This window comes from Pseudochaenichthys georgianus, chromosome 17 (assembly GCF_902827115.2).
Source record: "Pseudochaenichthys georgianus chromosome 17, fPseGeo1.2, whole genome shotgun sequence".
NCBI lineage: Eukaryota > Metazoa > Chordata > Actinopteri > Perciformes > Channichthyidae > Pseudochaenichthys > Pseudochaenichthys georgianus.
The window spans coordinates 38,738,677-38,752,446 of NC_047519.1; the positions used below are offsets into that span (position 1 = coordinate 38,738,677).

The 13,770-nt window shown below is 42.0% G+C and overlaps 1 protein-coding gene across 1 annotated transcript in view; it reads right to left on the bottom strand.

Annotated features, from left to right (window-relative positions):
- LOC117462924 (neuropilin-1a-like) overlaps nucleotides 1-13,770 on the bottom strand; it is a 101,783-nt gene that overhangs the window by 16,641 nt on the left and 71,372 nt on the right. Inside the window, exons 8-11 of the mRNA XM_034105292.2 lie at nucleotides 12,787-12,931; nucleotides 7,635-7,810; nucleotides 6,633-6,788; nucleotides 3,405-3,549 (exon numbers count right to left, since the gene is read on the bottom strand). Of these exons, the coding sequence (XP_033961183.1) occupies nucleotides 3,405-3,549; nucleotides 6,633-6,788; nucleotides 7,635-7,810; nucleotides 12,787-12,931 (622 nt within the window). The remainder of the gene's footprint in view (nucleotides 1-3,404; nucleotides 3,550-6,632; nucleotides 6,789-7,634; nucleotides 7,811-12,786; nucleotides 12,932-13,770) is intronic.

Below are 13,770 nucleotides of genomic sequence, written 5' to 3' on the forward strand. Positions count from 1 at the left end.
ATAAAGCGCTGTTCACAGACAGTCACAAAGTGCTTGACAAACATTAACACATCATACGAATCATAAAAGATTAAATGACCAGCACACAAGCCACGTGTTAAGAAGTGCTAAAAACACAATACACAATAAAAACATAGAATAAAAGCACACAAGTTACCCAAACAGGAATGCCTGTTATATTGATCGTGCATCTCTTCAGTCAAACACAATTGACACCTTAATCTATAAATTAATAAATAAATGTGATGTTTCTATGCGCTCTATGTTGTTTTAAGCTCTCTTTATATCTATCTATCTATATCAGGGTGTATGCAGGAATCCTGAAGTCAGATGTAAAACCTTTTAAGACCCTCTCCATACATTTTCAGACCTCATCGCCACTTTGAGTTTTAACCGGTTACCATGGCGACACACTTCACCTCACATTGACTATATACAGTATTGATTGTCCTTCCTCCTTATCTCCAACCATTTGGACGCAGACTTGCATTTCCCCGTAACGATGTTGCTTAGCAACCGGCGTAAACGGACCGTCGCACGCTATCAAGCAGTGAGCGTGCGATGTCCTGTTCAGACGACGTCAAACCCAACGGGATGCCATCAATAAACTACACAGAATCACACGACACACCTACGCCATGACTACATTCAGGCAGACTGTGGAACACAACCTCTTTGGACCATTCATATACTTATTGAAAACAAGCTACTAAATGTAACACCTTGGAAAATTCCCTTTAATACTTTTTAATAGCCTTCATTTTCGCTAAATTGATTTATCAACTTTTAATACTTTTTAAGACCCCGCGGACACCCTGTATATATATTATTAATTACTTGTATTTGTATATCTCGCTATATTATGTGTATGTTTTTTACCTGGTATTTTGCTTGCTTTATAATTGATTGATTTCGTTTTTTGTTAGGGGGCAAAACATTTGTACATGTCTTAAGCGGGAGAAACTAAACACCAATAAACAAAATGTCAATTAAAAGTGTGGCTTTTAAAGTTTGAGTGTATCCGTACTACCGGCTGGTCCCGATCACATTTTGGAAGTATAAGAATATAAATTTCACAAAAACGTTTTCAGGATCTTAGAACCTTGACAGAAACTCAGAAACTTCACTTCCTTTTTCCACAGGAAGAACCGGAGTCTAAAATAAGTTGGGCCCCACAAAAAAGTCCTTACTGAGGGGTTATGATTTTCGGATGACCTAAGAGGCATATTAAGTTGCTGACTAAGCAAAGACAAAAATGATAATGTGTGCATTTTTCCAACGGTTATTTAGTTAAAATATAAAAATGCTATTAAATACCCCAGCAAGAAAATAACAAGAAAAGGGAACTGAGCTGATATTTCTTATCTTATCAAAGAAATACTGTCTCAAACTTGCTGCTTTTTAATCGTCATCAGTCGAATTAACCTGATCTTCACTGTTGCTAAGTCTCGTTGGAAATGCAAACTGGAATAAGAAAAACAAATGTATATAATAATAATAATAATAATAATAATAATTCCAATATGTAATTGATGGGACATCTTATAAGTCAATAAAACATAAAAAATAGTTGAGCAGAGCATTGCTACTCTGGAGGTGTTATCCCAACAGCATGACTTCAGTAAAAAGTAATAAATAAATACATTTAGCCAAATTAAAAGTACTTTCAACCGCTCCAATATATTCACAATATCTCTAAAGGCAATAATCAATACAGGCGATATATTCCTACACAGAAATATACTCTGAACTTTGATTAAGATCTGTTATTGCTTGGTCTTTATCCTCACTATATGTTTTTAATTTGAGTGCAGATGAATAACGTCATAGGCTTTTTACACCAGATTATTGTGAGTAATTCGGAGAGAGATATTAGATTTAATCCTTTGAATAGAAATCCTGGAAAACTGAAGATTGTGCGGCGCTCTAGTTTCCCATCAAGGATTAAAGTAATTATGACGGAGCTCTTGTATCTTGTTAAACTCCACCGAACAGTCTGGAGATGTGTTTCGAATGGGAACGAGGCACATCGCAGGTGCATTAGCATACAGTATGGAAGCTCTGTGAAAACCCAGATGGTCTGCATGTATGACAGATGAAACTGATCTGCAGGCGTTACGGGAGTTTGTTTCCTCGTGAGCTGAAACCCGGCATCTTGACGTTTTTCTAGAAAGAGGAAGGGACTTTTTTGACCCTCTGATGAATCAACAGAAATCGTTTCCGAGGCGTAGTCGTGTAATACATCCACATGAAATGCTGCGAAAGTGATCATACATTGAGTCCCTGATATCAAAAAGGCTTTTAAAATCAACTCTAGTATACTTTGATGATTTAATGCATTCAGTGTTTAGCTGATAAAGCTTTATCACTGTGTACATTAATGAAGAGATAAAGGCTGTGATTTAGATCATTGGGCATCATCGATAATGTGTGTGTCTGTGTGTGTGAAATCACAATTTTGTATTTCATACCCCAAGAAAAGCTTGATTTTAAAGTTTCAGGGGCTCCGAAAGTCCCTGGAATCTCCTAAAAGTTGAAGATGATCTGCTCTTTTCCATCCTCCTCTCACACACACACGCACACGCACACACACACACACACACACACACACACACACACACACACACACACACACACACACACACACACACACACACACACACACACACACACACACACACACACACACACACACACACACACACACACACACACACACACACACACACACACACACACTTCCTTCCATGTACTCAGCAAACCTGGCCTTGCTTTAGCTGATGCTTAGCGCTCTCCCTGCAGGGCAACCCGATAACTCAAACTCCACCAGAGAGACTTCATCTGTTCCTCCCTCACCTACTGTGGGAGGTCGAGCCCTCCACACACACACACACACACACACACACACACACACACACACACCACACACACACACACACACACACACACACACACACACCACACACACACACACACACACACACACACACACACACACACACACACACACACACACACACACACACACACACACACACACACACACACACACACACACACACACACACACACACACACACACACACACACACACACACACACACACACTTCTCTGATGCTGCAGGACAGATAGCAGCCTGCCACGGCATGCGTCAGCCATTTCCCTCTCATTACAGCAGACAGTGCAGATAAGCAGCCTGTAGTGTAAGCAGTTTAATGACTGAGAACACATTCATCCAAATACATCCAATACATGCATTTCCTTCTAATGTTTTACAGTGATTTCCTACAAAAATGATCTACTAACTATACCTTCAAGGGACAGCAGTGAGAGTAAAGTTGATACTTTTTGTGTATAAAAAAAAAAGAGTTTGGAAGCTTTTTTGGGGCCTTTTTTGACTCACCGTCCAGCTCGCAGCCCAGCAGCTCCAGACGGAGGCCCAGCCCCTCGGAGGTGGCTCTCTCCGGGTAGATCCGGATGAAGCGGGTCAGCAGGGAGCCTGTGGACCGCAGCTCGGGGGTGTCCTGGTTCTGATTCCCCAGGAAAATCTGAGCAATGAGAGAGAGAGAGAGAGAGAGAGAGAGAGAGAGAGAGAGAGAGAGAGAGAGAGAGAGAGAGAGAGAGCTTTATTGTCATGTGCACATTACAGTGTCGATATGGCAATGAAAAACGTAAAGGTCCCTATTATCCTGTTTCTCATCAATATATCACAGCTCTCAGATATATACAGAGCCTGTCTCTGATTGGCTGAAACACCAAACAGATAATTGCAGCATTACCCATAATCCCCTCTGTTTCAGCCCTGTTTCCAAAGTGCTGATTCTCTGTCTGTTACTTCAGATGAAAACAAGGAGCCCCTCCCCACGCCCCTCTGATAGACATCTGGTTACAAAGAACTCAATGATGCTCTAGAGGAGATTCAGGTGATAAGGGGGGGGGGGGGGTTACCTTGTTGGTGATTGGCTAATGGCTACACAAGACAACACATCGTTATGACATCATAAAGTGGCCAAAATCTGATCAGCTCATTTTCAGACAGGTTTCTTATAGAAACGGATCAGGACAAAAAGAGAGGGGGTCTTTTGTCCTGAAACTTCCACGGCCCCTACACACGGCGGCATGCGTTGCCTCTTCATCGCTTCTGCCCATTCACTTTGAATGGGGTGACGTCACGATTCGCCGAACTGCATTGTGGGAGCAAAGCGTAGCTTCTCTCGCGGTGCTCGCTGCAAAAGTAGAGCAATGTTCTACTTTTGACGCCTCGACGGAGGCGTCAGCCAATCCAATCGTATGCCAGTACAAGCTCTAGCCAATCAAACCGCGTGCTTGTGTGTCTGGGGCGGGAGATTCGTGTGATTGGTTGTTGGTCGATTTTGATTAATAGGTGACCTTTAAGTCACAGGCTCCTCCTCCAACAGTGCAGCAGAGGACATAGAACAGTAAAACAGATCAAATAGTGCAAGAGAATGTTTGGAGATGTGCAAGTAAATACAAATAAAATAGAAATAGTGCAAGAAGAGTAAATGGAATGATATATTAGATAAATAACTGGAGTTTAACCGTGTAAGTGCCTCACAGAGCAAACCATAAAACAAACAATACCGTCTCTCTTCTTAAGGCGGCTTCGGATCAGTTTGATATAAGTCTGATAAAAGAGACAGAGTGGGATCCTTTCACATGTGGAAGCGGCACAAATGAAAATGGTCGAGTGGTGAGACACCAAACACCAAACCCCCCCCCCGCCTGTCTGAAGTGCTGAGCTTTGCTTTTGCCTGATTCATCTCAGGCGCAGTGTTGCATTGTGGGTGAAGCTCGGATGTGAATTTGTGTCCAAAAGGCAGCATTGTGAAGAAAACTCCCAGATTCCAGTCCTGATGGGAACAATCGCTAACTCTCAACACAGTGGTGTAATTGTTGCATGTGTACTGTACCGTTATTATACTATTTATCTTAGTATTTATTACTCCTTACCTCCATTCTTAGATCTGAGCCTTTTGAACATCTGATGGGAGAACGATTGGCTCACAATGTTTCTGTATTTCAGTTCATTGAGAATCATGCGGCTGTGTTCATGTGGTTGTGACACATAAGCAAGTTAACATTCATCGTAGTATTCCTATTCATCTGTACCTATTCTTCGAGTGCCCCTTAAGTTCCTTATTGATTAACTAAAACATTATATATATATTATTTGAATTTTTATTTATTAGTATCCTTATTTATCCGTACTTGTTCTGCCCTTGTGCTGAAACACCAACATGTTTCCCCTCTAGGGATCGATAGAGTCTTATCTTACCTCGTCTTATCTTATAGCCATGACTGATTGTCTCTTGGGAGAATACAAGTGTATCTACACAGCATATATATATATATATATATATATGTGTATAGATACGGTATTTGTCCCTGTGGGGAAATTGGTTTGTAGCACAACCACAAGGCACGTTATCACAAGTTTACAGAAGAGATTACTCGTACAGATACACGCATACTTTGCAACAAATTGTAATTAAAGGAACATTTAAAAGTTTTTTTAAATGCTTTCTGCGTAATTGTAGCAGCGGAACTACTTGTGCACATTAAAGGTCCCCTAATATATTGTTTGTCATCAATATATTACAGGTCTCAGATATATACAGAGCCTGTCTCTGATTGGCTCCAAATACCAAACAGATCATTGCAGCATTACCCATAATCCCCTCTGTTTCAGCCCTGTTTCCAAAGTGCTGATTCTCTGTCTGTTACTTTAGATGAAGATAAGGAGCCCCTCCCCACGCCCCTCTGAGAGAGGTTTGGTTACAAAGAACTCAATGGTGCTCTAGAGGAGATTCAGGTGATAAGGGGGGGGGGGGGTTACCTGGTTGCTGATTGGCTAATGGCTACACGAGACAACACATCGTTATGATATCATAAAGTGGCCAAAATCTGATCAGCTCATTTTCAGACAGGTTTTTATAGAAATGGATCAAAAAGAGAGAGAATCTTTGTTCCTGAAACTTTCAGAGTCTCTTTCCACAGAGGGGACACATGTTGATGTAGAAGAGACATGGAGAAGAGGGGACACATGTTGATGTAGAAGAGACATGAAGAAGAGGGGACACATGTTGATGTAGAAGAGACATGAAGAAGAGGGGACACATGTTGATGTAGAAGAGACATGAAGAAGAGGGGACACATGTTGATGTAGAAGAGACATGAAGAAGAGGGGACACATGTTGATGTAGAAGAGACATGAAGAAGAGGGGACACATGTTGATGTAGAAGAGACATGAAGAAGAGGGGACACATGTTGATGTAGAAGAGACATGAAGAAGAGGGGACACATGTTGATGCAGAAGAGACATGAAGAAGAGGGGACACATGTTGATGTAGAAGAGACATGAAGAAGAGGGGACACATGTTGATGTAGAAGAGACATGAGGAAGAGGGGACACATGTTGATGTAGAAGAGACATGAAGAAGAGGGGACACATGTTGATGTAGAAGAGACATGAAGAAGAGGGGACACATGTTGATGTAGAAGAGACATGAGGAAGAGGGGACACATGTTGACGTAGAAGAGACATGAAGAAGAGGGGACACATGTTGACGTAGAAGAGACGTGACTAAGTGGACTTTGTGTTGCTCCTACCTTGGGCTTGGTGGTGTTGTCCTCCTTGACGATTGTCCACCCCTCTCCGTCCAAACTGTGTCCGACCCTGAACCTCTTCATGAAGACGTTCCTGTCGCGGTGCTTCCCTCCCTGGATCACCACGCCGCTCACCATCTTGTCCTGACCCAGATCCACCTGCAGGGGAGGAGGGAGGAGGGAGGAGGGAGGAGGGAGGAGAGAGGGGAAGAATGCTTTGTTTCAGTCAACAGATTGATCAAAGAGTGTACGGTACACCGTGTGTCTTTCTGGTTCTCTAGATCGTTTCCTGCATAATCCCATGACACCAGAACACATCCAAAGGGTGTAGTAGGGATGCATGGGTACACAGATGCTTTTCTGCTCATTTGTTCTTGTTATGTATTCTCCTTTCGTAGCAGGGAAACACATAATAAAAAATTAAAATATATAAAAATATGAACTGTCTGTCAGGCCTTCACCCACTAACTTTGGATGACCACACATTCCTAAAATGAACATTCAACATCCTCTTTAACCTGCTATAGAGTGGTGCAGTGATCATTTATTTTTGTATGGCGTTTATGATAAATACACGTGTTGTTCTCTACATATTAAAACTGTTTCTATTAATTTTATTTACTCGAAGTGAAGTATTAATGTCGGGCTATAAAAGAGCTACATGACAGTCACATCAAGACATTTTAGTCGTCTCATTTAAACACTTGTTAGCAAACGCCTTTTTTATGACACACTGGAGATTCACAAGTGGCGTATTTACTTATATATTTTATGTTATAGAACAATATGTAATATTTCTTCTCTAATATCTCAGACCTTGTTTCAGGCCTCTCACCAAAAGCACGATACAAAACCAATGACCCAAAGACAAGGGAACCGGAAGTTGAAACTCGATACAACGACCCACTCAGAATAGTTCAAGTGCCAACAGTCAGTGGAGGGGTTTGCCTTGTTTTCTGTCATCTGCATGCCCATAGTCGCCCTATTCCCCGTTTCCAGCCCCACCTGCAGCCACTCGTTCCTGAAGGGCTGCTTGGTTTGCTGCCCGGTCCAGCCCGATCTCCCCGTCAGCAGACGAGCGTTCTCAGCCACCCAGCCGCGGTCCGCGTACGACGAGGCGCTGATCTGAGCGTCTGAGATCTGACCGGACACCATGCCCAACATCCCAGAACACGGGTAGTCTGTACAGAGGGACACAGGGAGATAAGAAACGTTTAGAAGTCAAGTCGTAGTTAATTATTGTCAATCTTTCAGTTTGTGTGTACAGCTGTGTTAATTTCGTCAACGAAAACGATGACGAAAATGTTTCCGTCAACGACCTTTTTTTACATGACTAAGACGAGACGATGATGAGCTAAAAATAGATTTTGGATAATAAAAACTATGACGAAATGTATATTTAGTTTTCGTTGGCCAGACGGGACGGGACTAAGGTGTTAATGGTGGACTATCGGACATTCAAAATGCAGGATATTTTCCCCCAATTGTCCGTCTTGTCTGTCAAAATGCATCCCTTTCATTGGTTGAATTAGTGCACACGTCACTCACACAAGTGTTTCGAGAGTGAAATGTTGCTTTTCGAATTTCAACACTTGATACTGTCACATTGATTCCAGTTTCAGATGTCCTGTATTTACTGAATTAGTTTAAAGAGAGAAAACATTTTGACTAAGAGTTGACCAAAATGTAATCATTTTAAAACTGGACTAAAACGTTTTGAGTTGCCGTCGACTACAACTAGACTAAAACTACGAAGGATAAAAAGGACTAAAATGTGACTAAAACTAATAACCATTTTCGTCTAAAGACTAAATCTAAAATAGCTGCCAAAATTAACACTGGTGTACAGATCGATATACCGTATCCCACAATCCCAAATACAAAATAACAAATATATATAGAAATATGTATACAATATGTATATACACACATTATGCACACATTAAGACTCGAAAGTGTCTGGTGCTGGATTTCAGTGTGTGTGTGTGTGTGTGTGTGTGTGTGTGTGTGTGTGTGTGTGTGTGTGTGTGTGTGTGTGTGTGTGTGTGTGTGTGTGTGTGTGTGTGTGTGTGTGTGTGTGTGTGTGTGTGTGTGTGTGTGTGTGTGTGTGTGTGTGTGTGTGTGTGTGTGTGTGTGTGTGTGTGTGTGTGTGTGTGTGTGTGTGTGTGTGAGTGAGTGAGTGAGTGAGTGAGTGAGTGAGTGAGTGAGTGAGTGAGTGAGTGAGTGAGTGAGTGAGTGAGTGAGTGAGTGAGTGAGTGAGTGAGTGAGTGAGTGAGTGAGTGAGTGAGTGAGTGAGTGAGTGAGTGAGTGAGTGAGTGAGTGAGTGAGTGTGTGTGTGTGTGTGTGTGGGGTGTTAAAGTCCAGTGGGGAGAGGGGGGAGAGAGAGGCGTACAGTACGATAAAAAGGCTTCTGCTATCGTTATCTTGACACTGCGTTAGTCAGCAGTTAGCTGATGCCCTCTGGTCGATGCTGCAGTGTTTAAAGTTAAAGAGTGAAGACACCAGAGTCTCATCTCAGTGTGTTTGAACGGCGAAAGATGTAGATTCTTATTGCATGATGATGTTGGCAACTTGTGATTTTATTTGTAGCTCTGCTGTTGCAATAATACAAATACAACTTCAAGCACTGTGCACATCAAAAGATGCTTCTTGGAAAGTTGTTCAGAGCGAATTCAGCGCTTTGTTAGAGACTGACGGGCTGAGTTGCTTTGGGTGAGTCTTCAGACGAAATGCGATCCACGTTCATATCAGTTTGAAGGCGTATCAGATGCACCAACACTGCACAGAGGTTTATCATATTTAAAAGAAGGATTTTACAACCGTGGAAAGTTTTCACAACGTCATTTTTATAACCTTTTACTTTGAGGATCGTGAGTAATAACGATAGACGGTTGAAGTTTCAAAGTTATATACGAGTAATGTGGGAAAACTCGTGTTGAGTTAACTGTCCTAGAAAAGTTACAGTGAATATATTTCTATTCAACAAGCTGTAGTCAAAGAGGTTCTACCATTTAATAAATCTCTCAAACTGAAACATTCATCATCAAGAAAGTTGGCGAAAAAAAACAGCTTTCGAGGTTTTTCGTCATGCTAGTTGTGTTATGAATCTTAAAACTACGGCTTATTTTACAACTGCACAAACCACCATGTCTGCTTTCCGCATCTGAGATTTGCACGAGTACACATTTGTCAGAAGTCAAGAAGCAGCTGGTAGCAGATTTGTTTCTTTTTTTGGGAAGAAATGGGAGGTGGAAAGTGTAATGGGCTCTTAACGCTGACAGCCTGTTGAAGGGGAAGCTACATGCGACCCCGAGGCGACGAGACAATCTGCTGAACAACCAGAGCGGCCTGTTCCCACTATTAGGAAACTGAGATAATTACTGCAGCATTGAGACGTTTTAGCTGTGCTTTTAGTTTCTCTCCTAACGAGAAAACGTAATTAAACTATGTGGACACAATAGTCTGGTCACTGCGGGTTAAGTTTTAATCCATTATCCACAACAAGTTGGATCTAATATCCGGACTCAAACAGCCGTGATATTGGACAAATGCTTCCAGTTTTATGTGGACATGAACAACAGCTCCCGAGGACGTGCATTCCTCCACGATGTGAATTTAAATAGAGTTCTTCATGGAAACCGCCTGCAGCATAATCTGTGTGTGTTCCTGTGTTTCTGGGCTTATGAGAACCAAATGTTAAGGGAATGAAAAAAAATGGGTTAAATCGGCAGAAGGGGAGTTTTTCTTTCCTGCATTTCATTACTTATCTGAAGGGGCTCTATTGTGCTGATGTTCAGGTTCTTATCAGTGTGTAGCGTCTCTACTTTAAAGAGTCCTCTCCTGCTGATGTTCAGGTGTATATCAGTATGTCGTGTCTCTACTTTAAAGAGTCCTCTCCTGCTGATGTTCAGGTTCTTATCAGTATGTAGTGTCTCTACTTTAAAGAGTCCTCTCCTGCTGATGTTCAGGTTCTTATCAGTATGTAGTGTCTCTACTTTAAAGAGTCCTCTCCTGCCTGATGTTCAGGTTCTTATCAGTATGTAGTGTCTCTACTTTAAAGAGTCCTCTCCTTCTGATGTTCAGGTGTATATCAGTATGTAGTGTCTCTACTTTAAAGAGTCCTCTCCTGCTGATGTTCAGGTTCTTATCAGTATGTAGTGTCTCTACTTTAAAGAGTCCTCTCCTGCTGATGTTCAGGTGTATATCAGTGTGTAGTGTCTCTACTTTAAAGAGTCCTCTCCTGCTGATGTTCAGGTTCTTATCAGTATGTAGTGTCTCTACTTTAAAGAGTCCTCTCCTGCTGATGTTCAGGTGTATATCAGTGTGTAGTGTCTCTACTTTAAAGAGTCCTCTCCTGCTGATGTTCAGGTTCTTATCAGTATGTAGTGTCTCTACTTTAAAGAGTCCTCTCCTGCTGATGTTCAGGTGTATATCAGTGTGTAGTGTCTCTACTTTAAAGAGTCCTCTCCTGCTGATGTTCAGGTGTATATCAGTATGTAGTGTCTCTACTTTAAAGAGTCCTCTCCTGCTGGTGTTCAGGTGTATATCAGTATGTAGTGTCTCTACTTTAAAGAGTCCTCTCCTGCTGGTGTTCAGGTGTATATTAGTATGTAGTGTCTCTACTTTAAAGAGTCCTCTCCTGCTGATGTTCAGGTGTATATCAGTATGTAGTGTCTCTACATGTCTCCATGCTTTAATGTTCAAAAAGCTCTTTATCTTTCTCATACTGTCTCTTTTCACCCTCTGTCTGAAACCAGAGCCCAGTCTGCTCTGATTGGTTAGCTGGCCGGCTCTGTTGTGACTCAGGTCAACCACTTAGAGATGTCCCGCTCTCTGTTCACGTACTATGTGTTGGAGCGATAGCCAATAGGAGTGTTCCAGAGTGATGTCACTATGTTAAGGCAGTGAAACAAGGGAGTCCAATGGAGGCGTTTCAGACAGGAGTGTGTGGGAGAGAAACTTTGGGATTTCAGTCCTTGCAGACCATTTACATGCACATAAACCTATATACCACACTACAGGAAAGGGACCACCCCATCAAGCATAATATTACCCATTCAAATAAAGGAATTCGATTAACTGATGGACAAAATGAGGATGTCGTTTCAGGTTATGTGTTTTGGAAGTGGATGTTTTATGTTTTACACACACTTTCCCAGTTGTGTGATTAAATCTCCGGAATCGCCCGTCTGACACTCAGCAGCCTGTTCTCCGGTGAGTAAGAGTCTAATATCTGCGTTATGGAGCGCTCCTACTGAGAGTTGCTTGTAACACATCAAGGACTAAAGTTGATGTAATGTTGGAGGATGAGTAATGATTTTCCCCCGCTCCTCAGTAATGAATAACGGTGTCCTTCAGAGGGGGAGTCTGCGCTCACTTTACAAGCGGTGATTATTTTAAATCAACAGAAAGCGACGGGAGGTTTTCGTCCCGCAGCCAAAAACATGTTGGTTTGATTTACGATGTGCAGAAGTGAGATTTGTTTTCGACTTGGGAGAGTATGGTCTGAAAGAAACTTTGTGTGTTCCCGTTAGGTGTTAACATGACTTTGTGTATTCCCTCTGTAGAGATACAGCACATGTAAAATGCTTCAGAGGTTTAGGGTTGTGCATGTAAAGTCTGTAAGTGAACATTTTGGTTTGTGAAATTGTAGAAAATGTTAAAGAAGATGATTTTGCATTTATAAAACTAGGTTTAAAAGACTTTTTTATGATAGCAAAAGTTCCTTGAGTGTTAATACAGTTTCAGCTTGAAGACATTTTTACAAAAGCATGCAGCTCTATACAATAATTTACTAGGCGCTTGGCAGTAGAATATTTAAGAGATGCAAGTTTAAATAAATATGTTTCTTGTTTACCGAAAAGCTTCCAAAATGAATATGCAGTGGGTGCATGTCTCCACTGTGTGTGTATATGATCATCATGAATCACCTGCATGTGTTAGATTAGATAAGATGTAGATGACATTAAACTTTAATGATCCATGTGGGGACGGGGGAAGATAATTAGGAAGGTAAATGCATGAATGATTCCAGCAGTAACAGTATGTGCTATTGAACACATAAATCAATGCATCACAAGGTAGAACTTGGAGCTAAGAGCCTCGCATCACGGACGGTATTTGTGAGTTCGTCAGTGGAAGTGTTTTCTAACGCTACCTGATGTCCTGCAGCCATAGATCTCGAAGCGCATGCAGATGCCTTGCTCCCAGGACATGGGGCGGACCCGGATGTATCGAGCCAGAGTTTGTTTTGGAAGGAAAGAGCGAGCTTCATCCGTCGGGTTGTGGTTCCCCTCGAAGATCTGAGGACAAGAATAAAGGATCACTTTCCAGACTCAGTGTAACAAGGCAAGGTACGTTTATGTATATACATGTAGCACCTTTCAGCACAAGGCAATTCAAAGCGCTTTACACAAATAGAAAATATAGAGCATTAAGGATCTGGGCTTAGTCCCTAGTTCGCGCAAACGTTTTCAGCCCCAGATCGTCCCTGCTAGCGAGGTAGTACTTTCCTGGGGGGGAATGGTTCATGGGTGTGTCGGCCACAGTAACAATTTCTGATTGGCTGGGCGAATTGCAAACCACGGCCCGTAAAACTCTGAAAAGTTTTGTGAAGCCGCCATTTTATTTGCTCGCATTAGCATTAGCATTAGCTCAGCGCACCAACGGAGAGAGACTAACTTATGGCAACACAAAAGAAAACATGGGGGCGGTGGAGTGATGAGGAAGTGTTGGCGCTACTGAAGCCAGTCCCCAACTCCAACGTTTACGAGCGAAGAAGAAGAAGTGACGTCAGCGGCTTCATTTGCCTTATCCTCCCTCTGGGACTTATTCCGATGAGAACGCGATCTACTAGGACAGTTCGGGCGACTAAAGACTTCGGGGGGAACAAGTACCGGTTGAGTACTTGGTGTGAACGCGGCTATTGCTAGCCTTTTAGCAGAAATAGTTTTCTTTGACCTCACTTTCTTTCTACTTTCTTGTGTAACTTGTCCTTTAGTTATTTCAAGTGTTTCATGCTAAACGAACCCCCCTTTGGAAAATTCTAATCTGCAACCCAATATTCAGAAAATTCAACGCATCCTGGCCATATTTGTGTAGCATGTAAGTTTTGGACCCAATGTGTAACCTCAATACACGA